Consider the following 17,870-nt stretch of genomic DNA (forward strand, 5'->3'; position numbering starts at 1 on the left):
CTGTTTGAGGTTGTTACACTGGTGTCTCTGAGGGGTAGAGCCGGAGTCGTGGGCTTCTGGGCCCCGAGGGAGGAGGGGACAGGGACCTCGGACTTGTAGGTCTGAGGAAGGAGGAAGCTCGGGGTCCAGATTACTGGTTCTGAGGGAGGAGGGGGCTGGGGACCCGGATTCCTGGATCTGAAAGAAGAGAAGACTAGGGACCTGGAGTTTTCGGTCCGAGGGCAGAGGGGGCCAGACGCCAGGAGTCCTGAGTTTGAGGGAGGAGGGGTTTGGGGATCCGGACCTCTGGGTCTGAGGGAGGACGGGGCTGGGACCAACCTTCCAGGCTTCTGGCTTTCCTGGCAACGCCCCCCAGGGCCGGGCTTCCAGGATCCAGCCCCTATTTACCGTTCGACCCCACGACCTCACCGGACTTTGAGGTGGATAGAAGCCTGGAGCGAGTGACAGAGGGAGAGACAGTCTCACGCGGAATGGCAACGGGAACGCGCTATGCTGGGAAGGTGGTCGTCGTGACCGGGGGCGGGCGCGGCATCGGAGCCGGGATCGTTCGAGCCTTCGGTGAGTGGGGTCTGGCTGGCTCTGAATATTGGGAGTCTGGGAGAGGAGGGACCCTGGGGGGATAATTAATGGGTGTGGAAAGAAGTATCTTCTGTACTGGAATCTAGATTCTTATCTTATAAAATCCCATTTGCAAAGTTAATGAAAAGATAGGCAGTGGTAGCCTGGGGCCTGAGATTTTGGCGGATTTCCAAACGCCATTGACTCCCTTTCTGCGGGTCTCAGTAATAGCTACAAAACGGGTGGTTTGGGGGAACATGCCTCTTGCAGATTTAGGGTTTACTCTGAAACCCAGGGATGGAGGCTCAGGAGCTCCAGCAAGCACCTGGAGCAGCCAAGGAGAATATCTGTCAAAACTTCTGCCCTTTGTTCTAGGGGATTATCATGAGACTTTGGGGTCACGAGGGGAGCATAGTGGGAGACGGCCCCACTTCAGGTGGCCACTAGAGGGCAGCAGAGGGCTTCGCAAAGGCCTGTGCTGGGGTAACCTGTTCTCTTCCCATCCTCAGTGGAAAGCGGTGCCCAAGTGGTTATCTGTGACAAAGATGGTGAGTGAGGGTCCCTCAGTCCTCACCCCCACCCCTCCAGTAGGAGTCCAAGCCCCCAGACCCTTCCTCTCTCAGAGCCAGGAGTCCAAACCCCTGGCCCCCTCCTTCCTCAGGCCCAGGAAACCAGGTCCCCAGCCTCCTCCTCCCTCAGACCCAAGAGTCCAGACCCCCAGCCCTTCTCTTCCTGCAGAGTCCGGGGGTCGGGCGCTGGAGCGGGAGCTTCCTGGCACTGTCTTTCTGCTCTGTGATGTGACTCAGGAGGAAGATGTGAGGGTGAGCGTATTTTCTGTCCCTACCCCCGGTATCTCCAATTGTTTCTCCACCCCGCCCCAGGCTTTTGCACATTCTGTTCCCTCTGCCTTTCCCCCTTCTCCTGGCTAAACTGTACCCGTCCCAGAGGTTTCAGCTCAGTATCATTTCAAGGCTTTCCCTAACTCTGCCGGCCAGGTCTTGTGTCTCCTGGGAAGATTCTCCTTTATCTCCCACTCCTTCAAGGCTCTTGTCACACCTGTCATGTGGATTGGGACAAATAAATTCCTCACAGTGGGTCTCTTTCTGTAAGAGTTTTTCTCTTTCCTCAGGGTTTCTAGTCCTCTTTAGCCAGTATCTCTGACATCTGCCCCTGCACCGCAGCCCCAGGTCTCTGGAGTAGTGACCACAGTGTGAATGTCACCAGCCCTCTGGTCTCTGGCCCCTCAGCTGTGACTCCTGTCCCCACCTCGCTTTTGGGACCCTCGGCTCCACAAGGCCTGGTGCCAGCACTGCTCACTCACAAGATATCTTTCTCCCCAGACCCTCATTTCTGAGACCATCCACCGTTTCGGCCGCCTGGATTGTGTAGTCAACAACGCTGGCTACCGTGAGTCACGAGTCCTGAGGGCTGTTCTCCACTGGTGTCAACCCACCTCCTGGCTTCCCACCCCAATGCTGGCTCTGTTCCATCCCTACTGTGTGCCCCCAGGCCTGTGCCCTTAGCCCTTTTATGCATCCGTTTCTACATTTCTAAAATGAAAATCACCATCCTTGTCATCATTATAGGGTCATTGTGAGTATTGAATAGTGTAGCTGCTCAACCTCATAATTACCGGAACTGTCTTGGGCAAATAGCTGCCATCTTGTAGCCTCAGTTTCTTATCTATGAAGTGAGACTGATGGCCCTTCTCTTTTTCCATGACTGAGAAGATGTACTCTCTACACATGGTCTATAGGGCTTGGTGTGGAGGCTTTGAAGGGAAATTGCCATCAGCTTCATGCTTACCCTTCATAAGAATGCCTCACATTGGTAAACCGAAGCTCAGAGAGGTGAACTGATTGGACTGGGGTCACACAGCAAGGCCATGGTAGAAAGAAGCCTCTCTTATTGGCTGGGCAACTTTGAGCAATTGACTTACCCTCTCTGGGCTGCACTTCCGTTCTCTTGTTGTAAGAATTTAGAGACGGCAGATACTAGTGCATCTTTTCTCTCTGTGTCCTTGATCCTTTCAACAGATATTTATTGAGCATCTACTATGCCGCACATTCTGTCCTAGGGACTGGGGATTTAGCAGTGAACAAAATTGACCAAGCATTCCTGTCCTCATGGGATTCACATTGTAGAGTAAGGAAATAGACAAGAAAAGACAGATACAGTTAATCCTCATTATTCGCGGATTCCATATTTGCGAACTCACCTCCTTGCAAGGTGGGTTGTAACCCCAGAATCAGTACTCACTGCGCTTTCCCGGTATTCACGGACATGCACAGAGAGGCAAAAATTTGAGTTGCTCGTAGCACATGTTCCCAGCTAAGGTCAAACATGGTGATGCTCTGCCCTCTGGGTTCAGCTTTCAAACAGAGAGGGCAGTGTCTGTAAGGAGCTCCCTCTGGGGCCAGCTGGATGGGTTTGAATCCCAGCTCTGGCATCTGTGAATGGGGCAGCCTCAGGCAAGTCACTTAACACTTCCTTATTTGCAAAATAAATAAAATAGAGTCTGCCAGTATGGGTTGTTTTTAGGATTTAAGATTATAATATTTATGTTAGATAGCCATATAACTATATACATATACATATGTACATATATACATACACATATATGTCCTGTCTTAGTCTGTTCATGCTGCTATAACAGAAATACCATGGGCTGGGTGGCTTAAATGACAAACATTTATTTCTCACAGTTCTGGAGGCTGGAAAGTCCAAGATCAAGTCAGAAGCAGATTTGGTGTCTGGTGAGGGGCTGCTTGCTGGGACCTCACATGGTGGAAGGAACGAAGGACCTCACGGGGGTCTCTTTTATAAGGGCACTAATCCCATTCAAGAGGGAGCCATCCTCATGACTTAACTCCCACAGAACCCCACCTCCAAATACCATCACATTGGAGGTTAGGATTTTAACATATGGAATTTGGGGAGGGGGACACAAACTTTCAGTTAATAGCATATATGTTATAATGTAATATTATATGTATGTATTTCCCCTAGGAGCAATGGGTCAATAGTCACTAATTCAGTGTTCACTGTGACTTTGTGGACTACAGCTGCCTCAAATAAGGAGAATTGATTGTATATATTAGCATGTCTGGTAGTGATAAAGGCTATGAAGAAAAATAAATCTGATTGAGGGCTTAGAGAATGGCAAGGGCTGTTTTGGACAGAGGGTCTGGGGTGGATTCTCTGAAGATGTTTGAACTGTTCTCTGAAGGAAGCAAGGCCATAAGCCCTGGGTCTCCAGGAGGAATAATCCAATATTTCATTAACTTTCCATTGTCTTGTTTCCCATCTCTCTGTCCCTTCATCCACTTTGACTCTTAAAGCCTTTGGAAGGTTCAGGGTCCATTTTTCCCAGTTTCTTTTTTTTTTTTTTTCCTGTTCTTACTCCTATCTTTCCTGCTTCTTTTCTTCTGAATGTTGCTTTGTCTATCCCTCTTCCATCCACCCAGTTCTTTCTATTTTTTTAAAAAATATTTATTTGGCTGCGCTGGGTCTTAGTTGCGACACGTGGGATCTTTTAGTTGTGGCTTGTGGGATCTAGTTCCCTGACCAGGGATCGAAGCCAGGCCCCCTGCATTGGGAGTGCAGAGTCTTAACCACTGGACCACCAGGCAAGCCTCCTCTTTCTATTTATTTAACAAACACATTTATAGTACTAAGTGTCAGGCACAAATATTGACTTGTGAAATTTCTAAGCCTGAGAACAAAGTGTTATCCTCATTCTGCAGATGAGGAAACAGGCACAGAGGGGCAAAGTGACTTGCCTAAAGTCACACAGCCAAGAAGTATCAGAGCTAAGATTTGAACCCAGGCCTTCTGGCCCTGAGACTGGTTTTTTGTTTGTTTGTTTGTTGTTTTTTCTTTTGCTGCTCCTTTTAATTTTTTAAATATTTGTTTATTTATTTGGTTGCACCAGGTCTTAGTTGCGGCTCCAGGGCTCCTTTAGTTGCCGCTTGCCAGCTCCTTAGTTGCTGCATGCAAACTCTTAATTGCGGCAGGCATGTGGGATCTAGTTCCCTGACCAGGGATCAAACGTAGGCCCCCTGCATTGGGAGCGCAGTCTTATCCACTGCGCCACCAGGGAAGTCCCTGCTCCTTTTAATTTTTTTTATTGAAGTATAGTTAATTTATAGTCTTATGTTAGCTTCAGGTGTACACCATAGCGATTCAGTATTTTTGCAGACTGTATTCCATTACAGGTTACTTCAAGATAATGGCTATAATTCCCTGTGCTATACTGTATATCCTTGTTGCTTATCTACTTTATACATAGTAGTTTGTATCTGCAGTAGTTTGTATACTCCTAATTTGTCCCTCTCCCGTTCCTTCCCCCCTTTGGTAACCACAAGTTTGTTTTCTATATCTGAGTCTGTTTCCATTTTGCATATATATTTACTTGTATTATTTGTGAGATTCTGCATATAAGTGATATCATACAGTTTTTATCTTTCTCTGACTTATTTCACTAAGCATACTCTTCTCTAGGTTCATCCATGTTGCTGCAAATGGCAATATTTCATTCTTTCTTTTAAGGCTAATATTCCAAGTGCACATACAAACCACATCTTCTTAATCCAATTTTGAGACGACTTTTTAAGTAACCACTATGCAGCCTCCTTTCCTTTTTAGGACCCCTGACCCTCTTGTCTGCCACTCCTCCCCCCTGCACCCCGCAGTGCCTATCTCCCTTCCCTGCTCTCCTGTCTTCGTGGTGCCCTCATCCTCTCCTCTCTCTCTCTTCCTCCCCAACCCTTAGATCCACCTCCGCAGTGGCCCGAGGAGACCTCTGCCCAGGGCTTCCGGCAGCTGCTGGAGCTGAACCTGCTGGGGACGTACACCGTGACCACGGTGAGCAGCCGCCTGACAGTGAGATTGTCAGACCCACTTTGTCTCAGAGCCAAATGTTTTCTGTGCCTTGCTTTGATCTTATTCCGGAAGGACTCCATTTCTGTAGAAAAGAAATGCATGCAGATCCCTACATCTGGCCAAAGCTACCTGTGTTGCTACATAGCCCGGTCTTCTTAGGAACCTTCCAGAACCTTCCAAAGTGGTGTGGTGGTAGTGGTGGAGGGTGTTAAGGATCTGAAGAAAGGAGTTAGGACAAGGAATCAGTAATAGACAGTTACAGCTTTGCTACCCAGTGAATAGCTATTAGGAGCAAAGAGTATCTCCTTCTACCTCTACGCCTTTCCTCTGAATCTTCCCAAAATCGCTTCCTACTTACTATCTCAGTTCAAATACCATCTCTTCAGAAAGGCCTTTCCTGACTACCCTTGCTCATATGGCACCTACATGTACATATTCGTTCTCTACGATAATAACGTATTTTCATCAAAGTGCTTTTTATTTATTTATTTAATTTATCATCATAATACTTTTTTTTTTTTTTTTTGCTGCGCTGCGGGACTTGTAGGATCTTTGTTCCCCGACCAGGGATCGAACCCGTGCTTCCTGCAGTGGCAGCGCAGAGTCCTAACCACTAGACCGCCAGGGAATTCCCCATTATAATACTTTTAAAAAATAATTAATTAATTAATTTATTTTTGGCTGCGTTGGGTCTTCATTGCGGCGCGCCGGCTTTCTCCAGTTGTGGCGAGTGGGGGCTACTCTTTGTTGCAGTATGTGGGCTTCTCATTGCGGTGGCTTCTCTTTGCTGCGGAGCACGGGCTCTAGAGCGCGTGGACTTAGTTGCCGCGCCCGCGCGGGCTTAGTTGCCCCGCGGCATGTGGAATCTTCCCGGACCAGGGATCGAACCCGTGTCCCCTGCATTGGCAGGCGGATTCTTAACCACTGCACCACCAGGGAAGCCCCCATTCTGTCATTCTTGCTTCTTGTTGACTCCTCGCTTTTTCTTTTCTTTACCTTTTCTGGAGTATTTGAAAGCAAATCTCAGATATCATTATTTCACCCATAAATAAAATAATTCAGTATGATCTTTACTAGATAAGGTTTTTTTTTTTTTTAAGTGTGTATCTGTGTGCTCTTTTAGACAGGGTGGGTGGTCAGAAGGCTTCTCTAAGAGGTGACATTTGAGTCAAGACCCCAAGGAGGTATGTGGGCAATTGCGGTCCAGCAGAGGAACAGCCAGTGCAAAGGCCCTGGGGTGGGAATGCTTGGCGTGTAGGAGGGACAGCGAGGAAGGCAGCGTGACTGAAGCAGACGAAGCAGCGAGAGGCTGGAAGTTGAGGGCAGATCGTGCTGGGTGTTGTAAACCACGGAGAGGACTTGGCTTTGACACTGTCTGAGCTGGGAGCCATAGAGTGTTTGGAGCAGAGGAACTCGAACTGCTGTTAAGTGGGATCTGGTGCCATCTGGTGGCCGCGTGGGGAACAAAGTGGGGGGCAAGGGCAGAGGCCAGGAAGCCAGTGAGGAGGTGACAATGGGATGGTCCAGGCCAGAGGAGGTGATGTTGGATCCCACCAGGCTGGTGGCTGTGGATTTGGTGAGAAATGGTCTGATTCTGCATACATTTTTTTCATAAGTTTTTCTGTTTATTTATTTATTTATTTATTTATTTTTATTTGGCTGCCTCGGGTCTTAGTTGTGGCACGCGGGATCTTTGTTGCAGCGAGCGGGCTCTTCATTGCTGCTTGCGGGCTTCTCTCTAGTTGTGGTGCTGGGACTCCAGAGTGCATGGTCTCAGTAGTTACCGTGTTAGGGCTCTCCAGTTGTGGCACGCGGGCTTAGTTGCCCTGTGGCATGTGGGATCTTAGTTCCCTGACCAGGGATCGAACTCGAGTTCCCTGCGTTGGAAGGCGGATTCTTAACCACTGGACCACCAGGGAAATCCCTGGATGCATTTTAAAGGTAGGCTTGTTAAGATTTCCTTATAGACTAGATGTGGCGGCAGACTTGAGAAAGAAAGGAGTGGGTGGGGTTTTTGTTTGTTTGTTTGTTTCCCCCAACCCCAATCCCCAGCAACCGGCAGGAGGGCGTTGCCATCTGCTGCCCTGGGGAAGCCCGGAGAGGAGCAGGCGGGGTGGGGGGCTGTCGAGTGAGAGATGCTGCCCAGACATCTGCGTGCGGGCCATGGGTCTAGGGCAAAGGTTGAGGCCTGGAGACATCAGTTTGGAGCGCACCAGCTTGAGGCTAGAGGAGCTCAGGAAAGCGAATGTAAACAGAGGGGAGAGGGGCATGGAGTGGGTCAAGGGTCACCTGTGTGGAGAAGCTCAGGTGCTTCCCCAGATCTCATCCGAAATCCAGGTGAAATATCCCCGGGCAGTTGGATAATCTGTCTCTCAACCAATCAACCCTGGCTCCTGTCCCCAGCTGTTCACCTTCTAAGATTGGCACCTCCTGGGAATTCCCTGGCTGTCCAGCGGTTAGGACTGCGCGCTTTCACTGCGGAGGGCACGGGTTAAATCCCTGGTCTGGGAACTAAGATCCCACAAGTCAGTGGTACGTGGCCAAAACAATAATAATAATAATAATAAAGATTGGCACCTCTGTACAATAAGGCATGCACACACCACAGCCCGTAAAGGGTATGTGTGTGTGTGTATTCTTTTTTCCCTTCCTTGGCCATGCCGGCAGCATGTGAGATCTTAGCTCCCCCACCACGGACCGAACCTGAGCCCCTTGCATTGGAAGCACGGAGCCTTAACCATTGGACCACCAGGGGGTTTCCCGTGTGTGTGTGTGTGTGTGTTTCTTTCTCTCCCTCCCTCATTAATTGCCAGCATTTTTAAAAAGAGAGAAATTTCTCACAAACAACTGGATTTCTGGTTTCTCTTGAAAAGTTGTCCAACTGGACCCATGGCAAGGGCGACAGTCTGCTAAATGTGGCCTGGCTCCTCACTGTACCCCAATCCCCAGCTCTCCCTCCTTGGCCTCCTGACTCTGTTACCTGTGAGTGGCTGGTGCAGAAGCCTCACATGAGGGTCTAGATCTGGGGTCCACCTGCCTGGGTTCTCTGTCACTTCCTACTTGTAACATCAGGCAAGATACTCAGTCTCTCTGCACCTAGGTTTTCTCATCTGTAGAAGAGGCTAATAGTGGTAGCTTATTTACAGCGTTGTCCTGAGAATTGAATGAGATTAAATTAAATACCCACAAAGCCCTTAGAACATACCTGGCACAGAGTTTACTGTCTGCAAGGTATTATTGTTTATCGCGAACCTTGCCCCATTCTGTTTCTTGCGGCCAATCCACCTCACTCAGTTTGCAGTCTCTGAGATACATATTGGGCAAATGAATCCTGGGAGAAGTAGAAGGGAAAAGGTGAAGTTTGAGCTGAACCTTGAATGGGAGGGAAGGAAGTAGAGAAGTAGGACACAGGGTGTTTCACTTGTCAAAAGAGTGTGCAAAGGCCCTGGGGCAGAAACCACCTGGGTGTATTTTAAGAACAGGAGAGCCTCCATCTCCATGTCCCTTTAGCAATTATAAGCATTTTGTTAAGCTTGTTCTATCCATTGCCTCCTGCCATCCCCTACCCAGACATCATATAATTTCATTAGTAAGAATTTCATAAATACTACCAGTAGATTAGAACGTTTATTTATTTTTATTTTGGCATAATTTAAGACTTACAAAATATTGCCCGGATAATACAGAGAAGTCCTGTATACGCAGACTCCCCGTTGTTAACATTTTACCACATTTGCTTTATTCTTCTATCTCTCTATTTGAGAGTAAGTTGCAAGCATGATGTCTATTTACCCTTCAGTGCTTTGGAGGGTATTTCCTAAAAACTAGAACATTCTCTTACACAATCATAGTAACATTAACATTGATATCATGATCTTAGCTAATCTAGAGACTTTCTTATTCAGATTATTACAATTCTTATCACAGTACCATTGCCACACCTGTGTTAGTTGGGGTTCCCCCAGAAGCAGAGTCCAGGTGGGGATTGAAGGGCAGGATGGATGGAAGGCGATCCCAGGAATCGCTGCCTTCAGCCTGGGGAGTAGTTGCCAGGCAGCTGATGAAGGGCGTCACCAAGCAAGTTACCACCAGGTGGGGCACCATCCCCTGGGGGCACTCTGGGAGCAGCGAGAAATATCCACCTCAGAGTTATCCCCCCATCTAAGAGGCAAGGGAGAGCCAAATATTGTTTTAACTTAAAAATACACTTGGGGGTCTTCCCTGGTGGTCCAGTGGTTAGGACTCCATGCATTCACTGCCAAGGGCCTGGGTTCAATCCCTGGTCTGGGAACTAAGATCCTGCAAGCAGTGTGGGGTGACCAAAAAAAAAAAAAAAAAAAAAAAAATTTAACTTCATGTTAATAATTAAAATTAAGACTTTTTTACATGACCAAATTACTATTAGATTTCCTAAGAAAATTAACAGTAATTTCTTAATACCATTTAATACCCAAGCCCTATTTAAATTCACCTAGTTGTTCCCAAATGTCTTATTACAGTTGGTTTGTTCACACCAAGCTCCAAAGTCTGCCGATTGCATTTGGTTTTTCAGAGGGCAGAGACTTTTGTCTGCTTCTTCCTGCTTCTATCCCAGTGCCTGTTGTAAAGAAATTTGTCAACATGTGTAGGTTGCTGCCATTATCACCATCGTCATCATTATAGCCATCACCACCATCATCATCATTAACATCATCATAACCATCTTCACCATCATTGCCGTCATCACCATCATCATCATCATTCCCATCACCACAACTGCCATCATCATCATCATCATCATTTACCACCATCATTACCATCTTCACCATCATTGCCATCATCACCATCACCATCATCACCATCATTATCATCATCATCATCACTGCCATCACCACCCTCATCATCATTATAATCATCACCACCATGACTGCCATCACCATCACTGTCATCATTATTAAACCATCATCATTACCATCTTCACCATCACTGCCGTCATCATCATTGTAACCATCACCACCATCACTGCCATCACCATTATCATCATCATTATTTACCACTATCATCATGACCATCTTCACCATCATTGCCATTACCACCATCATCACCATCATCGCCATCATCACCATCATCGCCATCATCACCATCATTCCCATCACCACCATGGCTGCCATCATCATCATCATCATCATTTACCACCATCATTACCGTCTTCACCATCATTGCCATCATCCTCCCATCATTATCATCATTACCTTCATCACCATCATCATCATCACCACCACCAATATCCCTTGAAAGCTCTTTAAATGTTGATTCTGGGACCCCAGGCCTCCTGAATCAGAATCTCTGGGTCTTTGGCCTCCCTGGTGGATTCTGACACAAGCCAAAGTTAGCCATTACCTAGGCTAGAGAAAACAACAGAGGAATTAGGGATATTTATATAGTTAAGGAAATGAGATCTTGTCAGTAGGGATCACAGAAGATGTTTGAGCACAGGAGTGTCCATTGTAGACTCTCAGAGCTGGATTGGTTCTTAGAGACCTATCCATTCGTTCATCTATTTAGTCATCAAAGACTGACCAAGCATTTGTAGGTGCTGGGGATACACCACGTGGTCTTTGCCCTTGTGGAGTTTATAGTCATGGGGCAGCCAAGTGTTACTAAATAAACAAGAGACGAGTTTATATGGGTGACTGTGTTCTGGTGCTGGTTTGTTCTGGGGGTCAGGGTAGACTTTTTGGAGGAAGTGAAACATGAATGACATTAACTAGGGGAGAGGTGGGGCACAGGGAGGGAGTCAGGCCATTAAGAGTCCAGTGGGTCCTTGATGGAGCTACACGGAGATGCAGGTGTTCCTGGCAGAGAACAGCCTGTGCAGAGGCCTGGCCGTGGGAGAGAGTTAGGAGCTCTCAAGGTGCTGAGTGCAGTGAGTGAAGGGGGTGGTACAGGAGGGGGTTGGGGGGCAGATATATCAGGCTTGGATGGCCATGCTGAGGCATCTGGTCTTGACCTCAAGAGCAAAAGGAAGCCATAGAAGATATCTGAGCAAGGAAGTGATGTGAGCCCATTAATACTAACAGATCATTAGTAGTAACAGATCATTCTGTCTCTTGTATGAGGAACAAATCTGTGGGCAAAGTGGGGTGAGAATTCGTATCAGGAGATGATCGCACTTGTGCACGTGAGAAGAGGTGGCCTTCAAGGCCTCACACACTCTGGCCCCTGTTGCTCCTCTGATCTCACTTCCCACCACAGTGGCCTCGTTGCTGCCAAACACACCCAGCCTTGTTCTGCCTCAGGGCCTTTGCACTCGCTGTTCCCTCTGCCCAGCATGGTTTTCTCTAAGAAATGCCTACAGCTCACACCTGGACTCAAAATGCTCAAATCTGGGACTTCCCTGGCGGCCCAGTGGTTAAGACTCCACGCTTCCACTGCAGGGGGCATGTACGGGTTCAATCCCTGGTCCAGGAACTAAGATCCCGCAAACTGTGAGGAGAGACCAAAAAAAAAAGAATGAAAAAAAAAAAATCTCAAATCTCACCTTCCCAAAGCCCTCCCTTGGGCATCCTGTTTGAAACTGCACCCAGCCCAACACTACCATTCCCCCTCCTCCTGCTCTCCTTCTTGTTTCATATCCCTAATTACACTCTAGAACATTCCATAGTGCACTTGCATCTGTTTCTTGCTGCCTCCCCATGGAACTTGGGCTCCACGAGGGCAGAAATCTCTCCCGGTCTTGTTTCCTGCAGTATCCCCAGCATTTACCCCAGTACCTGGCACATAATATATCCTCCCGAAATGTTTGTTAAATGAATTAACGAGGCGGAGGGAATTGTAGAGATTCAAGAGCTCCTTGGTGATGGGTCTGATGAGGAATTGAGGGTGAGGGAGGCTCCAGAAGACCCCCAGATCTCCCGGGTCTCCGGCTTGAGAAACTGCGTGGGAGTGGCGGGCCCCATGTCAGAGGCTGGGAACCAGGAAGAGGGGCAGATTTTAGGGGGAGACAATGGGGTAAGTCTTGCACTCGAGACATGGAGATGAAAATGCCCGAGGGGGCCAGGTCAGGAGCTCCAGAAGGGAGCTCCAAGGAAGATTTAGGAGATGCTGGTGGAAACCCAGCAAAGTGTGAGGGGGGAGGTCCCATGGCAGGGCGTGGAGAGCGAGAAGCAGACCCAGGAACCTGAACATTTAGGAGACCTGGAGTCAGGCCAGGGAGAGCCTGCAGGAGTTCTCTGAGCGAGCCAGGCTGTTTCAAATCGGTCGTCTGAAGGGAGGAAGGGAAGGAGGGACACAGGGAGTCAGCAGGTCTCTTACCAGCAGGTTCTTGATGCAGCTACACAGAGGTACAGGCGACCTTGGCAGGAGGAGTGGGGGAGGATGCCTGCCAAGGAATGCCTGGGTTAGGGTTGGAAAGGGGCCACAAGGAGTGTGGGACAAATATTTATTGAACGCTAGCTGTGTACCCAGTGCTGGGATGAGGGTGGTGAATAAACCCGTCTCAGCCCCCATGGACCTCACCTTTGCAGGGTGGGGGAGGGGAGGGAGTTAAACAGCTGGGCAGGGAGTGAGGAGGGTTAAGGAGAGAAATATGGCCAGGGCAGGGCCTGGGGAGGCAGGGTTTCAAGGCTGGTGAGAGCGAGGGGAGGCAGGGAGGAGAACAATTAAAGTTGTCAGAAGTTTCTTTTTTTATTTTTTTTATTTATTTTTTTTTTTTTTCCACACACACACACACTGTATTTTATTTTTACAAGAGATAAATAGACTGACACCAAGCATTGTACATGGATGACCACAACAAAAGCAACAATGATTGCAATTACCAAACATGAAACACACTCATACTATGTCATAATATTGCCATTCAGTCCAGTAATCCTCCACTGTAACAGCTCCTTTACTTTGCAGTGAAAATTGATTTGTATATTCCCTGCCTCTGAGTCCTTGTGGGATTTTTTTTTTTTTTAAATTCAGACAGAAAGTCACAAAAATTATACTCATCCTCATCAGTTCACTCAGTCCCATGTAATTAATTGTTGTTTTTTTTTTTTCATCTTGATCTTTTGTTAGCACTTTTATGAGTTCATCAGTTTTTCATCAGAGTTCTGAAAATGCTTATTCATTCAGTTCAGCAGTACAGTCAGTTACCAGAAACCTGTACTTGTCAGAGTCTTTTCCATGAATTTCTTGAAGATGAAACCCTTTTATAGGAACATATTTGCAAAATCATCAGAGTACACCCAGAACTGTCTGTAAATGACAAAAGACTTAAAAATGACCATGGTAAAAGATTTGATGAAAGTTCATAATAATGCAGTTGACAAGAAAATTAGTTATTTCTGAGATATACATTTTAAAGTAATAACTAGGATTATTACTTATAACATTATACCAGAACATATAAGATTTTTTTTTTTTTTGATGTGGACCATTATTAAAGTCTTTATTGAATTCGTTACAATATTGCTTCTGTTTTATGTTTTGGTTTTTTGGCTGCCAGGCATGTGGGATCTTAGCTCCCCGAGCAGGGATCGAACCTGTATCCCCTGCAGTGCAAGAGTGGAGTCTTAACCACTGGACCGCCAGGGAAGTCCCAAGTTGTCAGAAGTTTTTATTTGCTTATGGGTTTTGGTCTCAGATGGCCAAGCCACAAATACTGGCTCGTGACCGATCACGTGACCTTCTGAACATCAGTCACCCTTTCGCTCCTTGGTCTCCTCACCTGGAGGAAGGGGCTGTCAACTAGACCTTATTTTGGGGTTGTCGTGAGGATTAAATGAGCTAATCTGTGTAAAGAGCTGAGAACAGGACTTCCCTGGTGGCGCAGTGGTTAAGAATCCGCCTGCCAACGCAGGGGACACGGGTTGGAGCCCTGGTCCAGGAAGATCCCACACGCCGCGGAGCAACTAAGCCCGTGCGCCACAACTACTGAGCCTGCGCTCTAGAGCCCACGTGCCACAACTACTGAGCCCGCGTGCTACACTACTGAAGCTCGCGTGCCTAGACCCCATGCTCCGCAACAAGAGAAGCCACCGCAATGAGAAGCCTGCGCACTGCAATGAAGAGTAGCCCCCGCTCACCGTGACTAGAGAAAGCCCACGTGCAGCAACGAAGACCCAACGCTGCCAGAAATAAATAAATAAATTTATTTAAAAAAAAAAAAAAGCTGAGAACAGGGGCAGGCACATAATAGATCCTCAATAAATTTCATTCATTGATGCCAAAGATATTTATTGAACACCTACTATGTGCCAGACACCTTAGTACGGGGGATGAATCAAAATAAGAAATTCCAACCGTCCCTCGTGGGTTTTTGCATTCTGGTGGGAGAGACACAGAATAAGCAAATAAGTAAGTAAAGAAAAATATATGGCATGTCAGAAGGAGGTGTGTGACACAGGGAAAAGGAATCAGGAAGAGGGCTGGGGACCCAGGGGTAGGCAGGTTGCAGTTTTAAATAGAACAGTCAGGGAATCCTCACTGAGAAGATGACATTTGAACAGGATTTGAAGTTGCTGAGGGGATAGTATTGTCCCACTTTAGCCCTGAAACTGTGGACTGAATGTCCCATGTCCCCAGAAACCCTTCAGTCCTGGGCAAACTGAGGAAAGTTGGTCACCCTAGGAGTGAGTCACATGCTATGTCAGGAGAAACATTCTGAGCAGAGGGAACAGCAAATGCAAAGGCCCTGAGGTTGGAACTCGGGGAGTGTTTGAAGATACAGCACTGGGGACAGGGTGGAGGCCGTTTCTGAGGGAGTGGAGGTTAGAAAGAGCTGGTGGGGTGAACCGGAGAGAGAGAGCTAATTTAGCTTCCCATTCTGAGTATCCCTTGGGTGAGCCAGCTTGTGTCCATTAATCTTTCGTGGCAGGAACAGTCCTTGCCCAAGGCAAGCAAGGGGAGGGATAGAATTTGAGTTTATTCAAGGTCATGTGTAATGGAAGAACAGAGAGACCAACTGGGAGGGAGAGAGAAGGAAAGGGAGAGGGAAAGAGTTGAGAGTTAGTTTAGGGACCTCCGGATAGCCAGGGGTTGCCAATTCTGTTGGCAGAATACGGAGTACATTTCATGAAGTCTTCCCATGGCACATTCTGACCACAGAGCTTTCCCTAAAACTCAGAGAAACCATCTTCCCCTCCACGGATAAAAGAGATTCCTCCCATTTTTGTAAAATATGCAGCCATCTTGGTCTCTCTTGCATTTTCCTATCTTGTTATGGACAGGAGTTTTGAGTAATATACAAAGGCCTAGAGAGAGAGACACAGGGACCCTGAGAGAGGGGGACAAGGACACAGAAAGGGGAGGCAGAGACAGAGAGAGAGGCAGGCAGTAGAAGAGACAGAAAAATCCCTTCCAGACAAGGAGAGACTCCTTAAGGGGTGAGACCCAGAGACCCTGAGGCAAACCAGAGAAGGTGCACCCAGAACCCTGGCTGCTGTCCCTACAGGTACCCAGATCAACTAGTGAGCATACCTGGGAGATGGTCATCAGGATGCATTTCAACGGGGCAGGGGGAGATCCAGGGGCTTGGGTGGCTTACTCTGCCTTCTGTCTCCCCAGCTCGCCCTCCCTCACCTGCGCAAGAGCCGGGGGAATGTCATCAACATCTCCAGCCTGGTCGGGGCAATTGGCCAGTCCCAGGCAGTTCCCTATGTGGCCACCAAGGTACACCACCGAGGTACCCTGCCCCTTCCTTCAGGAGCCTCAGCCCTGAGGCACGGCCGCCACCTGTGACATGTTGTTATACATCAAGCGTCTCCCAAGAGACAGAGCCTGGTGCAGCCCAATGAAACCTGCAGGGAGAGCGTGACTTCCCTCTTCTGATGCCCCTGCTTGATGCCCCCTGGTTGGGAGGAGAGGACAAAAGGAACCTCATCTTCTCTGGTCTGAACTTTCTCCATGCCCCGTCTTCTGTAGGGGGCAGTAACAGCCATGACCAAAGCCTTGGCCCTGGATGAGAGTCAATATGGTGTCCGTGCCAACTGGTGAGCAGCTCCACGTGGGCTGAGAGTCTCCTGGGGGAGCTGGGAAGACTGGGAGTGAGCCCAAGAGGCAGTGTTTGCGGCAGACTTCCCTGACCCCCTCTCCTGCCTCACCCCAGCATCTCCCCAGGAAACATCTGGACCCCACTGTGGGAAGAGCTGGCAGCCTCAACGCCTGACCCCACAGTCACAATCCGAGAGGGCACGCTGGCCCAGGTAGGGGTGGGGGCCAGGGCCAGGTGGCATGGGGGTGGCGGTCAGGTGGTGGCTCCTCTTGACCCTCCTTTTCCCCTTGTCTCTCCCCAGCCCCTGGGCCGCATGGGTCAGCCAGCGGAGGTGGGGGCTGCCGCTGTGTTCCTGGCCTCCGAAGCCAGCTTCTGCACTGGGATTGAGCTGCTAGTGACTGGGGGTGCGGAGCTGGGGTATGGGTGCAAGGCAGGTCGGGGCGCCCCCGTGGAGGCCCCCACCATCCCTTCGTGATCTCCCACATTTCCACTTGGGCCTCCCTGACTAGGGCTCTCCCACCCAAAACTCAGTCTCCCAAATTCCAGTTTTCCCCCCCAACTCTAGACATCAAGCCCACTTACCAATGTGCCAAACCACCGCACAGGTTCCCATAAAAGCGCTCTGCAGCCAGAAGGAGGAAGCCATCATTACATTTATTTTCGGCCCTTTATGAGTCCTACCACACCAGGACCCCGTCCCCCCGCCCCACCCAGCCCCACGCATTCCCACGCGTGGCCTGGACCCGAGGGACTACAACTCCCGGCAGGCTTTGCGGCAGGAGTCTGTAGCCAGGGTCTCCTGGGAAAAGTATTGCAGGTCGGCTTCGCCAGCACGCTCATTAAAAAGGCTCGTAGGGGAGAGTAAATTAAGCTCCGATTAGGAGATAATGGAGGCGGTAAAGCAAAAAGATCTGCGCTTTATTCTTGGCCCTTAGGGAAAAGGAGTTTTGACCTTGCTGCCCGCGGAGTAGGAGGGTGGCCAGCACCAAAAGTCCTGATGGAAGAGAAAGCCGGGCGTTGAAACTCCCGGATCAGAAGGAGGAAAGGCTTGGGGGCCGGACTCCTGGGTTTGGGGAGGAGGAAACTAGGGAGGAGGGAGGAGGAAACTAAGGGGCGTGGACTCCCGAGCTGGGAGGAAGCGGACTCGGTTCCCCGAGGTGGGGTGAGGGGCCCAGTTGGGGGTAAGTCCCCCAGGTGTGGAGGTGGAGCTGCATCGCTGCTGCGGATTGGCCGCGGCGGTGGGGGTGGTGGGGGCGTGTGAGGCAATCGCTGATTGGCCGCGGCGGAGGCGGGCGCTGTCTCGGCGCCGCGCCCTGACTGCTTCCAGCCGAGGAGGTGGGGGAGGACTGGGGAGGAGGGAAGGAAAACAGGGAGGCACCCTGCGGGGGAGGGGTCAGAATTTGACTGGCTGGGCCTGTGGCTTTTAGGACTGGGGAACAGAATTTGGGAGCAAAATGTCCCAGGG

The 17,870-nt window shown here is 49.1% G+C and overlaps 2 protein-coding genes across 5 annotated transcripts; one reads left to right on the forward strand and one right to left on the reverse strand.

The window, feature by feature from the left end:
* The first annotated feature begins 3 nt into the window (after positions 1 to 3).
* On the forward strand, positions 4 to 17,039 carry HSD17B14 (hydroxysteroid 17-beta dehydrogenase 14). Its single transcript, XM_082437464.1, has 9 exons — positions 4 to 558; positions 1,068 to 1,106; positions 1,297 to 1,379; positions 1,899 to 1,965; positions 5,333 to 5,424; positions 15,979 to 16,083; positions 16,336 to 16,403; positions 16,520 to 16,616; positions 16,707 to 17,039. Exons 1-9 carry the CDS (start codon positions 471 to 473, stop codon positions 16,878 to 16,880), a joined length of 813 nt encoding a protein of 270 aa, XP_082293590.1. The 5' UTR covers positions 4 to 470; the 3' UTR covers positions 16,881 to 17,039.
* Positions 7,390 to 17,585, reverse strand: LOC309648629 (uncharacterized protein). Of its 4 annotated transcripts, XM_082437470.1 has the most exons (4): positions 17,358 to 17,585; positions 16,988 to 17,027; positions 14,499 to 14,540; positions 7,390 to 12,802 (listed from the first exon to the last, which is right to left on the reverse strand). In XM_082437470.1, the coding sequence occupies exon 4, from the start codon at positions 10,608 to 10,610 to the stop codon at positions 9,951 to 9,953; it is 660 nt and encodes a 219-aa protein (XP_082293596.1). In that variant the 5' UTR covers positions 10,611 to 12,802; positions 14,499 to 14,540; positions 16,988 to 17,027; positions 17,358 to 17,585; the 3' UTR covers positions 7,390 to 9,950. The 4 variants fall into 4 exon arrangements, with proteins under 4 accessions (XP_082293596.1, XP_082293598.1, XP_082293599.1 ...); XM_082437472.1 differs by lacking the exon at positions 14,499 to 14,540 and having other exon boundaries at positions 7,390 to 10,826; XM_082437473.1 differs by lacking the exons at positions 14,499 to 14,540; positions 16,988 to 17,027; positions 17,358 to 17,585 and having other exon boundaries at positions 7,390 to 9,741; positions 9,914 to 13,104.
* Positions 17,586 to 17,870: the final 285 nt, after the last annotated feature.

The sequence above is a fragment of the Balaenoptera physalus genome, assembly GCF_965194825.1.
Source record: "Balaenoptera physalus genome assembly, chromosome: 19".
In the NCBI taxonomy this organism is placed as follows: domain Eukaryota; kingdom Metazoa; phylum Chordata; class Mammalia; order Artiodactyla; family Balaenopteridae; genus Balaenoptera; species Balaenoptera physalus.